At 43.4% G+C, this 20,682-nt stretch overlaps 1 protein-coding gene and 1 non-coding gene across 2 annotated transcripts; one reads left to right on the top strand and one right to left on the bottom strand.

Moving 5' to 3' along the window:
• Positions 1-11: 11 nt before the first annotated feature.
• Positions 12-19,887, bottom strand: LOC129822042 (mitogen-activated protein kinase kinase kinase kinase 5-like). The gene is made up of 31 exons (XM_055879903.1): positions 19,624-19,887; positions 12,550-12,607; positions 11,203-11,293; positions 10,927-10,991; positions 10,008-10,063; positions 9,843-9,890; positions 9,503-9,545; positions 9,315-9,387; positions 9,071-9,202; positions 8,639-8,701; positions 8,408-8,489; positions 7,328-7,444; positions 6,909-6,990; positions 6,751-6,803; positions 6,528-6,589; positions 6,332-6,376; positions 6,197-6,217; positions 4,801-4,846; positions 4,493-4,652; positions 4,195-4,295; positions 4,005-4,046; positions 3,539-3,694; positions 3,192-3,252; positions 2,851-2,953; positions 2,533-2,591; positions 2,208-2,311; positions 1,775-1,952; positions 1,570-1,638; positions 1,335-1,427; positions 1,044-1,167; positions 12-949 (listed from the first exon to the last, which is right to left on the bottom strand). The coding sequence occupies exons 1-31, from the start codon at positions 19,729-19,731 to the stop codon at positions 853-855; spliced, it is 2,592 nt and encodes an 863-aa protein (XP_055735878.1). The 5' UTR covers positions 19,732-19,887; the 3' UTR covers positions 12-852.
• trnav-uac (transfer RNA valine (anticodon UAC)) lies at positions 7,179-7,255 on the top strand. Its single transcript has one exon. It is a non-coding gene; the product is annotated as a tRNA-Val (tRNA).
• Positions 19,888-20,682: the final 795 nt, after the last annotated feature.

Genomic DNA, 20,682 nt, shown 5'->3' with positions numbered 1-20,682 from the left:
CCGATTTGGAAGATCTTTATTGGGTAACGTTCCCCATTTATTTGAATAGATTGTGATGGGAAATGTAGGCCCCTGTGTGTCTGTGAGCATGTGGATGAAAAAAAGGCAGCCTGGTCACATAGACTAGACGTAACATAGTAAATGTAATTCCTGAAACACGGAAATTAGTATGTTAATTATCAATTTTTCAATAATTTACTACCTTTTAGCATGTTAGCTAACCCCTCCAATAACTATAACCTTAACTCTTTTAGCTAACCCTTCCCCTAACCTTTTAACCTAACTCTTAAACTTAACCCTAACCCCTAGTCTAGCTAACGTTAGAAAGCTAGCTATTGTTAGCCACCTAGCTAGAATTCGTAACATATCGTACTTTTGCAAATCTGTTATATATTGTACATTTTGCAAATTCGAAACAATTGGAAACAATTGGAATTCCTACAAATAGGAATTGTAATTTTTAACATATCATACGAAATGAGTGATGGACATTCACAAATTAATACATACCATACGTAACATATCATACTAAATGGACTGCCTCTGATTTACATACAGAATAATATGAAATGCTCTGAGACCAGGTTGCAGCAGAGGGCAGGTACTATAGTACTGTTACATGATAAATAGGTATTTGTGGAGGAATGAATGCACATGTGTGTCTGGGCACAGTCTGCCTGTGTGGGCTGGCAGTGGAAGCTGCTCACAGATTATGAGGGATGAATTCAGGCTGTGCTCCTTTAAACCAGCAGCAAAACAGTATTGTTTGGCATGGACGACACAGTGCCATGGCTGCTGCTTGGAGTGTTCGCAGGGGTGCTACTTTGAGCTCGGTTCCATGTGCAAGAGTTCTCAAGGTACTGGGACATAGTTCTCGGCAATCTCCAGGATGTACAGGTTACAGAGCCCCGAATGGTCCTCACACTGCCGCGTCTCCATGACAACTATCCTGCAGAGTTATTAATGAGTCAATCAAAACTATATTTACTTGATTTTGTGTGTGTGAGAGTGTGTACCCCATGGAAGTATACAGGCACACATACCGGTCTGATCCCACTAGACGGTAGGTCTTCTTGGGGTCTGTGATCTCCTGCAGTACGTCTGGGCCCTCTCCTCTCCTCTGCCAGCCATGACGCCACATGGCCAGCAGAGTGTTCTCAAAATACACTGAACCAGACAGACAGAGGGTGAGAATGTAAATTAGGCCATCAGACAGACAGACAGAGGGAGATAATGTGCATTAGGCCTTCCATATCCCAATATTCCCCCCACCCCTCAAACCTCACAATGATTGTATCATGATGGCCATGCTCCTCTACTCCTCCCCTTCTTACCTACAGCTTCCACATCAAAAGTAAAAGTGGTCTCAGCTTGAAGCGTCCTGTGGCTCCTCTGCGCCCCCTCCAGGCCCACTATGTGTACTGAATCTATTCAGAGGGCAGAGAGGCACACACACATTAGCCCTTCCTACACATTTCATTTTGCTCTTATAGACTGATAGAGACACCGTCATTGGTCTGTAACTAGCCTACTCTTCCTGAGGATGGTGATGATAACAACATGACTTACTCTCAAAGAGCACCAGCAGAGTGTTACAGTCCAGCTGGTTCACCTGCACTGTGCCAGGACACCGGCTCTCTGGAACACAAGCACACAGTTACAACAAATCTGTTAGATTGGTCCAAACTAAGAAGAAAGCTCACTACTTCATTGAACTGTATGTTCATAGAAACAAGCCTGTGATGTGTTCAGTTGAGTATTCAGTTCATAGTACCTAAGCCAGTGTTGGTGAACCAAGAGGTGTTGGAGTTGAGGTTCATGTTGTCCAGTTGAATGGGCTGCTCAGGACTGGGGCCCCTGTGTACCCTGATACACACTAGAGGGTACTCTTGCTGCGGTGCCACCACCATCTCAAACACACGCAGGGGACTGGGCAGGGGGAAGTCAAAGTGCTGCAGGGGACAAATAAACAGTCAGGGAAGTTGTCAGAGACTGTCAGCTGTGACAGTAGACGTGAATACAGGGTTGTGTCTAGTAGGGAGAAAACTATTTGAAACGGCGCAAAACAGGGAAGAACTACCTGAACTTATCCGATAAGATCTTTTGCTAACTGTTTTGCTACAATGTGCCCTGCTGAATAGGACCCAGGAAGACAGTGGGCAGCAGGATGATGAGAAGGGATGCTGTGGGATCCTGTGTGTACTCACCTTGATGAGCATGAATTTATGCATGGGCTCGTACCACTGCAGGAGCACCACACTGGTCTCCTGGGCACAGCACAGGAACACACAGCCCCGCTGCACATTACTGGCTGCAGGGAGCAAGGGGGGGGGGGGGGGGGGGGGGGGGGGGAGGACCTCAGCATTCTAGTACTTTAACAGTCATTTAGCAGACACTTTTATCTAAATCAACTTTGACTTCAAACCCACTCGTGTTACAAGCACCGTACTACAACTGACGTTCAGTGACTGAACCGCCTGGACCCTTTTTTTTAATCAAGTTAACAGAACTTCTCAACTTCTCTTTTCTCACCCACTGAGCAGGTCTTGCAGCCTTTGGTGTCCGGTATCTTACATGAGACAGCAAACTTCCTGCAAACAAGAAATAAAATGTATGTTGATGAATAATACTAACTACAGGGGGAGAAAATGTTCTAATCAACAACAAACACCAGGGTCGTATTCACTAGGAACAAAGCGGAAGGAAATGGGCCTAAACGGGGAGGGAATACTACTGAACATATCCAATAAGAAATGCTTGTTTTGCTCTTCTGTTGGGAAAGGCTTTGCTACGGTGTTCACTAATGAATAAGACCCAGCACTAGTGTATGGCAATGGATTATAGGGTTACCTAGGCAATAGTCTGTGGGTTGGCAAGGCCACCATTCGCTGCTCCTTTCGGGCCTGCTCATACAACTCCTTCAGTAAGTGAGAATGGAGCTGGGACGACTTACCTGTGGAGGAAAACACACACACACACACACACACACACACACACACACACACACACACACACACACACACACACACACACACACACACACACACACACACACACACACACACACACACACACACACACACACACACACACACACACACACACACACACAGAGATGATTTCAGTTTATTTTATCAATTTATTTTACAGATGTTAGTATTGTAGAATGACTATGGCTTGCTGAATCTCACCTGATATTGACATGAGGACATTACTAATGGTGTAAACCCAGCTGCACTTTCCTGGATAGAGCTGCAGGAGAGGGGCAAGAGAACAGCGGATGAGTGAGGCACATGTAGAGTGAAATAGAGATTACAAGCAATATGAAAGCAAATGCAATACTGTACCTATAACATCCATCTTACTGAATTGTGCTGTCATACTGTAGCATGAGCTTAATCTCAAAGACCATAAATTCAGCCTGACTATAGCTCTGGTCCAGGGCTTTGGAACGCGTTCAACTCGCTATTGTCATCAGGCAATGCGACCAGATCTAGCCTCGCTGCAGACATAGAAAGACATTAGAGCAGATTCTCACCAGCTCCATGGTGGCCTCTGAGCTGTTCAGGTTGAGGGTGTAGATCCCCTCGTCTGCTCCCAGAATCAGGTGGTGGTCTTTGGTTGTCGGATGGTCCCACATCGTTGAACTATTCACTTTCAATGGACAGCCATGGAATACTTTCTTAAAGTACACCTAGACACGAGGTGGAGAACAGGACCCATATTCATAAACCATCTCAGTGTAGGAGTGCTGATCTAGGATCATTTCCCTCATGTCTATATAATCTGATTCATTATGATCGAAAAAAAACTAAACTGATCCTAGATCAGTACTCATACTGTGAGTCGCTTTATGAACGGGCCCAGGAGTCACTCTCATTGTTCATAGTGTGTGTAGTGTTCCAGATAAAGGTGTGCACAAGACTCAGTGCATCGATACACAGTTACAGTAACTGTCGTAAACTGTAGATTGGCGTACTCGTGAGATTGGTGGACAAACTTACTGGTGGTTTCTTCAGCACAGGGCTGGGACATTCAACTGGACCCTGAGATAGAAAACAGACACATATTCTAAACATTAATTTTGGAATCAGTTCATCCACATTTCTGCGAGCCAACAAGTGATGCGTTTTCCTGGTCCACCTCTCAGAAGGAAAAATGAAATGCTGTTTTAATTCCTGGTCCCATCCATACCTGGGGGGGCTGTCTCCTTCCCCTGTCTTTCTTGGGGGGCAGCTCAGGCGGTTGGAGGCCCGCTGATCTGTCTGTTATGTGTAATGGGAAGGAAACAGGGTCTACAGGGGACACAATCATGTTGTTACTGTACATCAGAGAGCATGGAGAAGATGTGCTTCAGGGTAAATGTCACAGGTCAAAGGTCATTCACTGTACATGGTACGCAATTCAGAAGGGACAACAGGGTGATCAAATGAAGATCCTATATCTGTAACTGTAGGTAACAAATAGGGATAAGAGTGGAGTTGACACTCACCGGAGTTGACGTTTCGCTGGGACCGTGGACGAGGGACAGGGCGTGTGTGGGTGCCACTAGATGTCCGCAGAAGCGGCGAGGGGGCGTAGAGGGTGCGCAGTATCCGGCCACGTTCGTCCGCCCCTGTCACAAACTCCTCTGAACTGGTATAAACTTTGGGCTGCGTGGGCATACATAAGGTCAGGCACTGGAAATGTGGCCTTTATCAACTGTATGCTGTATGTCAACACCATATTTATAGACACATGGGATTTGTAGAGGTAACAAATTGACATACTGTAGTTTAGAAAAATGTAGTTTTTGTATACCTTAGGAGGGAGTGGGGGTGGGGTGTCATCTAGTGGGATTGTTTCGCTGTTCAGGGAGAAACAGAAATAGTTCAGTGTTTCAGATTGTTGTTTTTAGCCAGATCTTTGAATTGAATTTCCCATAAAGCTCTGTTATATAGACGGGTTGGCTGACAACGTCACAAAAAATGATGTGTGCATCGATGTGGCCGGGAGGTGGGTGTTGTTATCATTCTGAATGGTCAGATAGTTTGCAACAATAACAAGAGGCTGCCATTTGGGGAATCGTAGGTGTCTCGTTTCAGCTCGTTGTATCTTGTTATTGATACCATGTCTTGTTTTGAGGTGTTTTGACTGATGACATGTCTATGCTAATATGGCCAAAAATTTGCTAGCTAGCTACCAACAACTGTAACGATGTATTTGAGAGACAACAAGTGCTCATTGTGCAAATGTATTTATGTTTTCAATAAACATTTGGAGACAAAATATAGTTTACATGTTGTCAACAGTCTAAGCCAACCCCGTCTATTTTGTCCCATCTGTATTTAAGGATCCTCATTAGCTGCTGCCAAGGCAACAGCTACTCTACCTGGGGTCCAGCAACATTAAGGCAGTTATATACAATTTAAAATATTGCATTTCATAACACTTTACCCAATAAATGTAGCCACTACTCCACTATCACATATTTACAATACAACATCCATCTGTACGTGTGTGTAGAGTGCGTGTCTTATAATGTGTATGTGTGTCTGGACCTGTGTGTGTGTGTGTGTGTGTGTGTGTGTGTGTGTCTTCACAGTCCTCGCTGTTCCATAAGGTGTATTTTTATCTGTTTTTTAAATCTGATTCCACTGCTTGCATCAGTTACCTGATGTGGAATAGAGTTCCATGTAGTCATGGTTCTATGTAGTACTGTGCACCTCCCATAGTCCTTTCTTGACTTGGGGACTGTGAAGAGACCTCTGGTGGCATGTCTCGTGGGGTACGCATGGGTGTCTGAGCTGTGTGCTAGTAGTTTAAACAGACAGCTCGGTGCATTCAGCATGTCCCATAGTTACGCACGCTTCAGTTCTGTTACTAGACAATCAACCTGTCTATGCTACAAGCATGGTAAAGACAATGATGTTGAGAGCAGTCCATCGACTCCATCCCATTCGAGAAATAAAAGGCTTCTTCATCATAGGAAAACCCTTTTGGAATTCTTCTTTCTAAGAGTGTACATCCGGACCTGTATTCACAAAGTGTATCAGAGTAGGAGTGCTAATCTAGGATGAGTTTTACCATAATAGATAAGAGAGGGGGTGCCGATCAATCAGCACTCCTACTCTGGGACGCCTTATGAATATGGCCCCAGAAATATAGATCAGAGTGAATGGGTGAAGTACGTATATGTCTCAGTAGGATTGCTTACCTCCTGGTGCAGATGGTGGGACTGTGGAGAGAGTGTAGAAAGAAGGATGAGGGGCTTGTCAAACAAATCAGACAAACGTACAACTGAAGAAATGTCAAACTGATGAATGAATAATCAAGTGTGCGTTATGATTACATGTCCACGTCATCGTAGTCATCATCCGAGTCCAGGCATTGGTCCCTACGGGAAAGAGATCAACACAGAGCCAGTTAAGATCGGTAGTCAACAGTGGTCTCCTCATTACTCATTGGATCATTTATCCTGTAAGACTTGGAGATGATGGAGCCGTCAGTCAGTGTGTGATTGGCTTGCTAAGCAGTAATCCACTTACCTGATTAGACTCTTGTCGCTGCCAGTGGATCCCAGTGTGGAACACTGTACTGTAGGTCGTACCTGAAGCACAGAAAGACAATGACAGACGACTCTGATCAATAAGATATGCAGGCCTACGTTTGTACTGGGAAGCACAGTGGTACACAGGCATGGATACCACCATAGGTACGCACATGGACACACTCATACACACACGCTTACACACACACACACACACTTACCATTGCTTCTGGTGGGGCTGACTTTACTGGTCTCTTGGTGTAGAGCTGCTCCACTATAACACACACACCAATCCAATGATTAGTTGCACATGTATACAACCGATAACATTTCCTGGACAGGTTCACAAAGAAAACAAAACAAACTGAATATATCTCACAGCTGATGTCAGAGTTGGTTCTCTCTGCCTGGTTGTGTCTGTTAATGGAGTGAATCCTTCTCAAGGAGCCGGGTACCACAACCTATAGGAGATATCACCATATAGCCATGAGTACTGCATTTACATTTTACATATCTTTTACAATGCGTGATCATGTGTATTATTCATATTTATTGTATATTCAAGGTTTATTAACATATGATTTTATGGTGTGTGTATTATGTGGTGTGTGTTTGATTGTGGAAGGCAAGTGTGTGATGCTGGTCCCGTGGTCCCGTGTGGCTCAGTTGGTAGAGCATGGCGCTTACAACGCCAGGGTTGTGGGTTCAATTCCCACGGGGGGACCAGGATGAATATGTATGAACTTTCCAATTTGTAAGTCGCTCTGGATAAGAGCGTCTGCTAAATGATGCTCTGACCTCCACGTCCTCCTCCTCAGACGGCAGGCAGGGCTTCAGTTTCTCAGGGTGACGCAGCTTCTCCAGCAGATCCAAGATCAGATTCTGTCTCAGACACGGCTGGGTCAGAAACAGGTGCTGCAGGACAGAGAGAGACAGAGACAGAGACAGAGAGAGACAGAAATTAGGAAGTGAAAAAGGATTACAGGGACTACAAGATATGGATAGAGGAGCTCAAGCCTTTGATCTGGATATGGTAGTGGGTGCCAGGTGCACTGGTTTGTATCAAGAACTGCAACGCTGCTGGGTTTTCCACGCTCAACAGTTTCCCGTGTGTATCATGAATGGTCCACCACCCAAAGGAGATCCAGCCAACTTGACACAACTGTGGGAAGCATTGGAGCCAACATGGGCCAGTATCCCTGTGGAACACTTTCGACACCTTGTAGAGTTCATGTCCCGGAGAATTGAGGCTGTTCTGAGGGCAAAAGGGGGTGCAACTCAATATTAGGAAGGTGTTCTTAATGTTTGGTATACTCAGTGTACACAGTAGGCCTACTAGTGATCGACGTTAGCAGCAGCACAAAAATATAGCAAGCCAAAGTTGCCTAATAAGTAAAGTGCTCAGTGCGTTCTTAGATCATCTCATCAACAACATATCAACAATGTGCTGACAAAAACGAAAAAAACATCATCAACGTCAACACCACCATCATCAACAACATATTACCGTCGTCATCCTCAAAATCATCATCCCTAGCCTACCTCCTTCTCTTCCATGTATTGAAAAGGTAAATGGCCATAGGGGTGAAGGAGTGCTTGTACCTGTTAGACTTAACAGTGGGGAATCTACACTGGGAGCCAGAGGGTAGGACCTGGAACTCATGGTGTAGGGGGTGGGTCAGTCAGACAGGATGAATTCTGCCTTCCTCACCACTGTTGTACAGGTCAGACAGACTACTCTGCTCGACTCTTGAGATTTTGCACTATTTTAGCTAGTGCATTTTTAGGAAAGGTGAGGCAAGGAGAACGAGGAGAGGTGGGTGAGTGAGATCTAGCAGAGAAGAGAGACATTCTCTGTGTTTCTTGAGGTTTACTCACTGTCAGCATCTTTGAGGCACTGGGTCTCTTCTTAGTGTTCCTGATCAGCATAGTCTTGACAAAGTTATAGAAAATCGAGGACCTAACATGAAAGTGGTGGAAGAAAATACTGTTGTTTTAACCAACTGCATATTACAGACCGTAGATTAATTGACTGAATTAATTAATTAATTAAGGAATACAGGTATAATTTCCACAGCTCAAGTGGATATTAATGGTCTTACTGCATACCATTTGGACTTTTCCTTTAGTTTAGGAGGCTGGTAGCCACTTTTGGACATGAGGAACAGCACCCTGAGAAAAGACAAGATTTTCATATGAGAAGGGAGGGAGGGAGGGAGGGAGGGAGGTCTGTCTGTCTGTCTGTCTGTCTGTCTGTCTGTCTGTCTGTCTGTCTGTCTGTCTGTCTGTCTGTCGTCACAGGTCAGTATTGTAAATAATAATTAGTTCTTAATTGACTTACCTGAATAAATAAATGTGAAATAGAAAGTGGGGGTAGGCATGTGCGTAATTGGTTAACCGCATGCATGAATGTACATCCAACTGGAACATGAGGGGGTGTGGAAGGAGGAAAGTCTCGATTCTTTCTGCGGGGAGTGTGAATGTAAGAAAGAATGTTGTGTGTGTGTGTTAAAGGAATGATTTGAGTGTGTTTGTGATTACCGTAGTGGGTGCACATCGAATAGGGGAGGCTGCAGCTCAGCCAGCTCGATGGCAGTGATTCCCACAGACCACACGTCACACAGCTCATTGTAACCCCCCTTTATCTCCACGGCAGCCACCTCTGGCGCCATCCTGGAAGACACGGGCAACCGCAACCGCTACCATCAACATCAAGACCATCTGACATCAGATACAACCTCAAGAAGAGCCACAGGGAGGGGACTCATTTGACCTTCAACCTCACCAGTAAGGAGTCCCGATGAAGGACATCCGCCGTGCCAAAGTAGCCGTGATCTGTGCCGAAATCCCAAAGTCCGCTAAACAGCCAGACAATAAATATGTCACTTATTTAATATGTGAGGACAAAAATCTATGATTCAAGTGTTATGATTTACCGCCTGTTGAGTGTTTTAGGGCTTCACAGTCACACACCTAGCTTCACCTCTCCTTGGTCATTCAGGAGGATGTTGGCCCCCTGGACAACAGGAAGATGAGACACAAGCGATCACGACAGAGCAATGTGTTCAGTATATTCTGTCTGGACAGCATGAAAACACAACAAACATTGCATCCTAACTTAAAGCAAGCCTTGTCTGAGCCAGAACGGCCCTTAGCGACAGACTAGCGTCCTGTCTAGGAGGTGTACTAGTACATCAAGTTGACTCATGCTACTGAAACAGGAGATAGGCTCCTGCCCCTATGGGCCATTCATAACCGTTATAGAGGCATAACTCATCCCAGCAGATTAAGGAGTCAACCCTGGTCATCTCACCTTTATGTCTCTGTGAATCTTCTTCTGGCCATGTAAGTAATCCAGACCCTGCAGGTAGACAGTTAGTACACTGTTACATGTTGATATCAAAGCAACTATTATCTATAACAACCAAGTGACATATTATACACTCTATATTGTAACATGTGATATGAGTGGTCTTACCTGAAACATCTCCCTGCAGATAAATGCAATCTGAAGCTCAGAGAGAGGCCCGGTCACTATAGGGAGAAAAGAGGTGGTGAAGTGGGACACTCTGTTACAGTTGTAGATCGTAATCTGCTCCAGTTCACCCACACACATACTCTCACACTCACACCTGTATTCAACACACATTCTCTAGGGCACGAAGTGATAAAATGTCTTAAGAAGTACAGCAGTCGATAATGATGAGTAACTCACTCAAATCTATAAAAATAGGCGAATGCAAAATATGTTTTGGGCAGAGGGGTTTTGCATTGTAATTGTGATACACTCTTAGAAAAAAAGGGTTCCAGAAGGGTTCTTCGGCGGTCCCCATAGGATAACCCTTTTTGGTTCCAGGTAGAACTATTTTGGGTTCCACGTAAAATTCTCTATGGAAAGGGTTTTATATGGAACCCAAAAGAGTTCTACCTGGAACTAAAAAGGGTTCTTCAAAGGGTTCTCATATAGGGACAGCCAAATAACCTTTTTAGGTTCTAGATAGCACCTTTTTGTGCTATATAGTGTAGTTGTGTAGTTGACCTTTAAGAGTGTCCCTGTGTTTGAACTTTGGGCACATCATAACATGACATGACTTCCTGCCAGATGTACGTCACAAAGTAAACCCGGTTGGTTGTGAAACTGATCTGTATTCAAAGCCTGATCAAACCCATTATTTCTCTCTCATTCACACATACTGTAGATCACCTCTCGCTTTTTGTTTGTCTGATATGTTCACCTTCCTCCTCAGAGTTTTCTCAGTTGAAGAGATAAATCATAAATCAACCAAAGCTGGCACACACACACACACACACACACACACACACACACACACACACACACACACACACACACACACACACACACACACACACACACACACACACACACACACACACACCATGGTAAACGTCCTGAAGAGAGCCTCCTCCACAGAACTCCATGCAGATCGACAGCTTGTTTGCCCTGGAAACACACACACACACACACACACACACACACACACACACACACACACACACACACACACAAACATCTGTCATATTAAAGGGTTATACTCCCAGTAACTTTATCATGATCACAACTGATAATATTTCCAGTTAGTCTGTATCATCCGATTCCAACTAGTGTATGATGTGTGGCTGTGTGTGTCAGGGCCTGCTCAGTGCCCACTCACTGTATATAGCTGCCATAGTAGGCCACAATGTTGCGGTGCTTGCAGCTCTTCACTATGATGATCTCCTGCTGGATTACTGAGAAGTCCTCCTCTGTGTGGGAAAAGGTAATATAATTTTATACCATGTACCACACTGCAGTGCATATGGATGCCTGATGATGTCACAATATAGCACCACAACATCATCTTGGTTTGTTACCAACTACTTTTGTGGAACGGTAACATTTGACACCGGCATTACTGCAGAAATATGATACCAATGTGGATTGAAAGGTTTGTTTCTTTAAGACCTGGGTTGAAATACTACTTGAAATCATTTCAAATACTATATGTGTGCTCAATTGAGCTTGCCTGTTGTAATGGAACCAATATAAATATCTAGAATGACCAAACCCCGCCCACCTGGCACTCCAGACAGGTTAAAGTAAACGCTCCAAGTATTTGAAAGATATCAAATAGTATTTGAACCAATGATGTACAGTATATAAACCCTGGATTGCTGATGCTATGTATTGGCCATTGAGAGGCTTTGAAGCCACCATGTCGGCCATATTGGCACGCCCCAGTAGGAGCAGTCCTCCATAGGAATGGATGGAATTCTACAATACTTCAATGAACTGTTTCAAGGACAAAATAGCATTTAAGTATTTTTTGTTGTACACCCAATATGTTCCCCCTGTTGATGATGCTTATTGTGCATTATAGTTTAAGCAAAAGATTACATGTAACAACAAATTAAATGAAATAGGAAACAATAAAATATATATGTGAAATTGAATTAATCAATAATATATGTTGATGCTAATAGTATGTACAATATTTAGTTGTTTCCATATGATAACAATAGCCTAATATATTTAATATGCCATAAACTATTGTTTTTTAACAGTTTCAATCAATTCATTCTAATGAACTTAATAATTATGACACACCCCTCACTATTGTCATTGGTTGCACTAATTGCACTGGTTGTCTACATAACCTGGTTCATGACATTACCCTGAAGAAGGGTAACGTTGGTGATTTACCCAGTAAATTACTGGGAGTTTATATATAGTGTGTGCAACTCCTTATTTTTATAGCTTATAGTTTATTCGCCGTTAGTCAGCACCTCTACATAGAATAATTTCTTTGGGTGTGTGCCAGCTCGTTTTTTATTTTTTTTAAATGTAGACATTAATAAATGCATTTCTATATCTTCCAAAATATATTATTACAATGGTGTGGGAGTGCCAAGATGGAGGCACGGTGGCTTCAATAAAGCACCCCCTATCACTCATCTAGTGTATATATATATCATTGATGTGTGGTCTATAGTATCTGTAGTAACAGAGGGGACTTCTTTACCTGGCTCCATCTTGATGACCTTGATGGCTGCCAGCTCCCCGTTCTGCTTGTTCCGAGCCTGAGTAAAAGACAGCTGCATCAGTCAGTGGGCTTGTTATGGACGGGGGAGTATAACCTGATTCACTGACCTCAGGACAGATTATTTTATTTCACCTTTATTTAACCAGGTAGGCTAGCTGAGAACAAGTTCTCATTTACAACTGTGACCTGGCCAAGATAAAGCAAAGCAGTACGACACAAACAACACAGAGTTACACATGGAATAAAGAAACATACAGTCAATAACACAATAGAAAAAGTCTACAAACAGTGTGTGCAAATGTAACAGTATAACTTTAGTACGTCCCCTCGCCCCGACCCGGGCGCGAACCAGGGTCCCTCTGCACACATCAACAACGGTCGCCCACGAAGCATCGTTACCCATCGCTCCACAAAGGCCGCGGCCCTTGCAGGGCAAGGGGTAACACTACTTCTAGGTTTCAAAGCAAGTGACGTAACTGATTGAAACGTTGTTAGCGCGTACCCGCTAACTAACTAGCCATTTCACATCCGTTACACAAATAAGGTAAGATAAGAGAGGTAAGGCAATAAATAGGCCATAGTGGCGCAATAATTACAATTTAAACACTGGAGTGATAGATGTGCAGAATATGAATGTAGAGTAGTAGAGATACTGGGGTGCAAAGGAGCAAAGAAATTATAAAAATAAATAAATAACAGTATGGGGATGAGGTAGTTGGATGGGCTATATACAGATGGGCTATGCAAAGGTGCAGTGATCTGTGAGCTGCTCTGACAGCTGGTGCTTAAAGTTAGTGAGGGAGATTTAAATCTTCCAGCTTCAGTGATTTTTGCAATTCGTTCCAGTCAATGACAGCAGAGAACTGGAAGGAAAGGCGGCCAAAGTAGGAATTGGCTTTGGGGGTGACCAGTGAAATATACCTGCTGGAGCGCGTGCTACAGGTAGGTGCTTCTATGGTGACCAGTGAGCTGAGATAAGGCGGGGCTTTACCTAACAAAGACTTATAGATGACCTGGAGCCAGTGGGTTTGGCGATGGATATGAAGCGAGGGCCAGCCAACGAGAGCATACAGGTCACAGTGGTGGGTAGTATTTGGGGCTTTGGTGACAAAACGGATGGCACTGTGATAGACTGCATTCAATTTGCTGAGTAGAGTGTTGGAGGCTATTTTGTAAATGACATCGCCGAAGTCGAGGATCGGCAGGATAGTCAGTTTTACGAGGGTATGTTTGGCAGCATGAGTGAAGGATGCTTTGTTGCGAAATAGAAAGCCGATTATAGATTTAATTTTGGATTGGAGATGCTTAATGTGAGTCTGGATGGAGAGTTTACAGTCTAACCAGACACCTAGGTATTTGTAGTTGTCCACATATTCTAAGTCAGAACCATCCAGAGCAGTGATGCTGGATGGGCGGGCAGGTGCGGGCAGCGATTGGTTGAAGAGCATGCATTTAGTTTTACTTGCATTTAAGAGCAGTTGGAGGCCACGGAAGGAAGGTTGTATGGCATTGAAGCTCATCTGGAGGTTAGTTAACACAGTGTCCAAAGAAGAGCCAGAAGTATACAGAATGGTGTCGTCTGTGTAGAGGTGGAACAGAGAATCACCAGCAGCAAGAGCGACATCATTGAGTCGGCCCGAGAATTGAAGCCTGTGGCACCCCCATAGAGACTGCCAGAGGTCTGGACAACAGGCCCTCCGATTTGACACACTGAACTCTTCTGAGAAGTAGTTGGTGAACCAGGCGAGGCAGTCATTTGAGAAACCAAGGCTGTTGAGTCTGCCGATAAGAATGTGGTGATTGACAGAGTCGAAAGCCTTGGCCAGGTTGATGAATACAGCTGCACAGTATTGTCTCTTATCGACGGCAGTTATGATATCGTTTAGGACTTGAGCGTGGCTGAGGTGCACCCATGACCAGCTCGGAAACCAGATTGCATAGCGGAGAAGGTACGGTGGGATTCGAAATGGTCGGTGATCTGTTTGTTAACTTGGCTTTCAAAGACCTTAGAAAGGTAGGGTAGGATAGATATAGGTCTGTAGCAGTTTGGGTGTAGAGTGTCTCCCCCTTTGAAGAGGGGGATGACCACGGCAGCTTTCCAATCTTTGGGGATCTCAGACGATACGAAAGAGAGGTTAAACAGGCTAGTAATAGGGGTTGCAACAATTTCATGTGATAATTTTAGAAAGAGAGGGTCCAGATTGTCTAGCCCAGCTGATTTGTAGGGGTCCAGATTTTGCAGCTTTTCAGAACATCAGCTATCTGGATTTGGGTGAAGGAGAAATGGGGGAGGCTTGGGCAAGTTGCTGTGGGGGGGGTACAGGGCTGTTGACCGGGGTAGGGGTAGCCAGGTGGAAAGCATGGCCAGCCGTAGAAAAATGCTTATGGAAATTCTCAATTATCGTAGATTTATCGGTGGTGACAGTGTTTCCTAGCCTCAGTGCAGTGGGCAGCTGGGAGTAGGTGCTATTATTCTCCATGGACTTTACAGTGTCCCAAAACTTTTTGGAGTTAGAGCTACAGGATGCAAATTTCTGTTTGAAAAAGCTAGCCTTTGCTTTCCTGACTGCCTGTGTATATTGGTTCCTAACTTCCCTGAAAAGTTGCATATCGCAGGGGCTATTCAATGCTAATGCAGAACGCCACATGATGTTTTTGTGCTGGTCAAAGGGCAGTCAGGTTTGGAGTGAACCAAGGGCTATATCTGTTCCTGGTTCTACATTTTTTGAAAGGGGCATGCTTATTTAAGATGGTGAGGTAAGCACTTTTAAAGTATAACCAGGCATCCTCTACTGACGCGATGAGGTCAATATCCTTCCAGGATACCTGGGCTAGGTCGATTAGAAAGGCCTGCTCGCTGAAGTGTTTCAGGGAGTGTTTGACAGTGATGAGGGGTGGTCGTTTGACCGCAGACCCATAGCGGACGCAGGCAATGAGGCAGTGATCGCTGAGATCCTGGTTGAAGACAGCAGAGTTGTATTTGGAGGTTAGGTTGGTTAGGGTGACATCTATGAGGGTGCCCGTGTTTACGGATTTGGGTTTGTACCTGGTAGGTTCATTGATCATTTGCGTGAGATTGAGGGCATCAAGTTTAGATTGTTGGATGGCCAGGGTTTTAAGCATGTCCCAGTTTAGGATCATGTTGGATCTATGAGTTTATGCTACAATTACTTTCCATTGAAGAAGTGTGTTCATTATCTGATGAGAGTTGAGTTGGTGTAGCTTTACTGTGGCGTTCACTGTTTTGTTTACTGCTCAAAAGGTCTGTGGTCTGCTGTGAGGAAACACCTACCAGGACTGCCCAGACTCTATTAATTACTTCTGCATTGCCAAATCACAAAGCCTACACACACTAGAGCACACCAATGAGAGACCCTGTTTGTTGGTTGACACAACAACACTAAACATAGCCCCTGAATGTGCACAGTGGAAAGTAGACAGATAATAGGATGGGGTTGGCTGGTAGGGGGCTGGGTTGAGTGGAGAGAGATGGCCACTGAAGAAAAGCCACAAAACAAACAGTGCTCATCTCGCAGACCACTGGAAACGTTGTGATCGAAGCCAGGCAGTTTCCACGGTGACGTCAATGACCTTGTTGACAGACTGACACCACATAGATACACATGCAGACACTCACAAGATCTTACACTCAGAGGACGAAGTGACAAATGTCTTAAGAAGCACACCAGTCAATAATGATGAGTAACTCATGATCACTCAAATTAAATGTCTAAAAAGAGATGAATGCAGAACATGTTTTGGATGAAAGACAGTGCAATTAGTGGGGCGGCAGCGTAGCCTAGTGGTTAGAGCGTTGGACTAGTAACCGAATCCCCGAGCTGACAAGGTACAAATCTGTCGTTCTGCCCCTGAACAGGCAGTTAACCCACTGTTCCTAGGCCGTCATTGAAAATAAGAATTTGTTCTTAACTGACTTGCCTAGTTAAATAAAGGTAAAAGAAAAAATGGTAAATGGTGACCTTTAAGAGTGTCACTGTGTTTGAACTTTAGGAACATCACAACTTAATTTCCTCCCAGTGGTACTTCACAAAGTAGAACTGTAGATCACCTCTCACCTTTTGTTTGGAAGAATTTCTCCCTTCCTCTTACTCAGAGTTTCCCCAGTTAAAGTGATAACCCCCCCCCACACACACACAGTCTTGTACAGCTAACCTTGTGGGGACACAAAATTTAAACCCCTTAGAAATAGCATTTGACCCTGTGGGGACTAACAAAATGTCTAGTTAGTTAAAGTATAGTTAAACACACACACACACACACACACACACACACACACACACACACACACACACACACACACACACACACACACACACACACACACACACACACACACACACACACACACACACACACACACACACACACACTCTATTACTTGTGAAGTGTAAATTCTGTAAATACCAATGACTCTCTCACTTCTTTATTTTCACTTTCTGTCAAAGATTGCACCCGGCACAAAATGTCATTGCATTTTATTGGCAGAGACACATCACAATAACCCACTGTTTTCAGTATTATAAGTATTGTAGCTTGGCTGAAACTCAACCTTATCCTGTCCTTCGCGGAGTCAATGACTATGAGCCTGTGTGATAAATTCTATTACAACGAAAACTTGAGAATTGTGTAAGTAGTTCTTCTGAATGTCACATCAGTAGGATCCCTGCCTACAAATGTAACAAGTCTACTTGCATAGGAGGGTAAATCCATTTGAGTTCAATCACTTTTTGAAAGTATCCATAAATGTTTGCCCATGGAAGAAGTGGTCAGAAAATGACTTTTTGGACCTGAATTCCAAAACATTCAGGAGATAGAGGTGCTCAAATTTGACCCATTTTGCATACCCCACCATACTATGAGACATCCATGTCTTCATCACTGGAAAATACCAACGGTTGAATTTGATTTAATTTAAAAGCAAAATAGGTCAACTTTGAGCACCTTTATTTCTTGAATGTTTTGACATTCAGGTCCAAAAAAAGTCACTTTCTGACCACTTCTACAATAGAAAAATACTGTATGTAAGCAAGGTTTAGTTTAAATCAAAAGGGGGTGTTATCAAAAAATGATTGAATTCAAATGGATTTACACTAGATAGGGGATAGGAGTTTAAGTTGAAAAAAAGGATTCTTAGTTCAATGTGTACCAAAAAATATTTTGCTTTTATGGAAGTGTGCCGAAGCAGAGGTGTTTAGGCCTAGGGACAGTTGGAAGGCCTGATAACAATGTAGTTCAACAGAGATGTACCCACAGTGATATTGTAGATACATAGAGTTCAAAATTACCAACCTATAAAAACCCACAGCTCTTTGAATTACTGAGAAGCATCATGTTGTTGCACAACAAGAAAAACTAAAAACTAACATATGCATGCTAACCAAACCTATTCTCCCTCTCCCACACATGCTCACTCAAGGCTGGCCTGTTTCTCTGACACTGTGGGTAAGCAAAGTGCTGCATCTGCAGGTCTCCATCAGTGTTCAGTCTGCTTGTTGAATCAACACATAGGCCGGCTTCTAGGGTGGATGTGTGTGTGTGTGTGTGTGTGTGTGTGCCTGTATGTGTCAGCTTGTGTGTATGCCCCTGTGGGTGAGTGTATGTATGTGAAAGCCCCTGTGGCTTTAGTGCTTTGAATGTGCATTTATTCACATTCAACTGTTTGTTCGCAGACATTGCTAACACAAGTTGTTGAATAAATGCAAAGTACTGTGAAAATAGTGAAGAATCTACCGATGGCCTCCGTTTCTCTCTGGAGAGGAAGTGCGCTTCATATCCCCCCTACTTTGCATCAGTCACATGTACAGTGGACAAGCTCCTGAACACAGCAGCTGGCAAACTCTGCCAAAGCTTGTCCAGTAAGGCCATTTATGACATTATAAAATCTTTGTAATTCTTCTACAATACCATTATTGACATTGTAGAGTGTACCAGGATTCTGGAAAGGGCATAAATTCCACATAAGATAAACAATTTACACAAAATGTTCCTTATGGAATAAAAGTGAAAATGGTCTGTTCTACATTGAATTCATGCTATACGTAGCAACTGAATGAAATGATCGTGGCTGGTGCTGAATAGCACACTCATCATGTGGTGTTCAAACAGGTGCAAAACACACTGCATTTCTGCAAAGTTCTGTGACAGGAGACAATATGACTTATTCAGAGATCGAATGTGTCCTTGCAACTTGTAGGTAACAAGTGTTACTGAAAGATACAGTTGGATATTGCCTATCAACATCCATGCATATCAATGATGAGCTTCTGTATTTGTTTGAATGGATGTGATGTTCCAACTCACTTATTGGTCACATCCTTAGGCCCTTTCCTGATTTGAGGTAAACACGTTGTGTACCTAATGTGGTCACAATAAATGTGTCTTTAGGACAGTGAATTGACAGGTGACAGGTTGCTGACTTAGAACACATTCTGCCCATTAACAAAACTGCTACATACAAAGTCACAGTGTAACTGACTGGGGTTGAGCTGTGAGGGGTAAACACAACTGACCTCATGGTAAGAAAGACAACATAGATCAAACTTTATTCCCTAGTGAGCTATGAGCCAATCCTTCACTACTTGGGGAAACATATTCCACAGAATTGAGATAATACACTTTCAGGTAATACAAAGGGCCATATTCACTAACCAAAAGTGAAAGATGAAGAGAAATGAAACCTGTGTATGAAAAAAATCTAAAATATCTGATCATACATGCTTTTTCAAAAACCCACTTCCTTTTTTGAAACAGGAATTACAAAAAACTGAAGTCTAAACTTCCTGAGAATGTGAATAAACTAATCCAACAAGGTTAATTTACTTGTGACATGATTTAGGCTTGCATGTAATCAAACCATAGCTTGCAGCCACAAATAAAATCTTCAAATTGAATATTTTATTGTAAATCAGACCATTGACATTCGAAACACAGGCCACCATGAGAAACATCACAAAAAAAGTGAAAAGCAAGGACAAGGTAACATAAAACTGTGTAAAACCAATGTCCTGGTTGTGAGTTGTTTTTATCTCTGACCTTGTAAACCTCGCCATAGGTTCCTCCACCGACCCGGAGCAGAATCTCAAAGTCCTCCTGGGGGTTCCGGGTGGAGATGTCCAGTGCAGCCCGGTTCTGGGAGTCCATTACTCCTGGGGCATGGCGCAAACTCACACACACATACGCAAACTCCCTCCACTGACTACTGTTCCTGCTGCAGGCGCACAAACACCACTCTCTCTCACCTTCCTTCTTCACTCACCAGTTAGACCCCCCTCCCTCTCTCGTCTCTTTTTTCACTCTGTTGCCTGAACTAAATGATCTATGATTTTCAGTGAAGCTCATTTACATTTTCTCTGGTTTTATTTCCTGTTGGGTGTCAGTCTCTGAAGGTGTGAGTGTATGAGAGAGAGAGGGGTGGGGGGGAGAGACTTAGTGTCACCATTGTCTCTTTGACATTCTTTGTAGTGTGTGTGTGTGTGTGTGTGTGTGTGAGTGTGTGTGTGTGTGTGTGTGTGTGTGTGTAGCTGCGTTACTCTTGTTCTCTGTGTGGGTTTTCTCTTGTCACTTGGGCATGCCTGCAGAAGTGTGAGCTACAAATATGCAATGCTGCTCTCGTTTGGAACCATTTATAATGGCCTGACTTCCTGTAGAGCAACAGTAGCATGTCGATACACATGAACAATTGCCATGCTTCAGAGTGGTAGAGATCATTAGCTAAAATATTATTGTCAATGAGGAAGATAAAAAAATTATATATATATATTGATTGAACTCTGACTACAAAAGGACATAAGTCAAAAAATAAATTAAAACGAAAATAAAAGAGAGGAAACATTTGCTGGACCTGCTGAGAGCACTAAAAGCGTTTTACTCTAATATGCCTCTACTGTTGTTAGAATGACAGCAGGTTATATGGAATGATAATGTAAAATCAAATATCACATGCGCCGAATACAACGGGTGTAGACTTTACCGTAAAATACTTGCTTATGAGCCTTCCCCAACTACGCCAAATTAATAATAATAATAATTAACACAAGAGGAATAAAATACACAAGAATGGAGGTATATATAGGGAGTACCAGATCAATGTGC

The sequence above is a fragment of the Salvelinus fontinalis genome, chromosome 24 (assembly GCF_029448725.1).
Source record: "Salvelinus fontinalis isolate EN_2023a chromosome 24, ASM2944872v1, whole genome shotgun sequence".
NCBI lineage: Eukaryota > Metazoa > Chordata > Actinopteri > Salmoniformes > Salmonidae > Salvelinus > Salvelinus fontinalis.
This window is presented reverse-complemented; position numbering and strand designations above follow the sequence as displayed.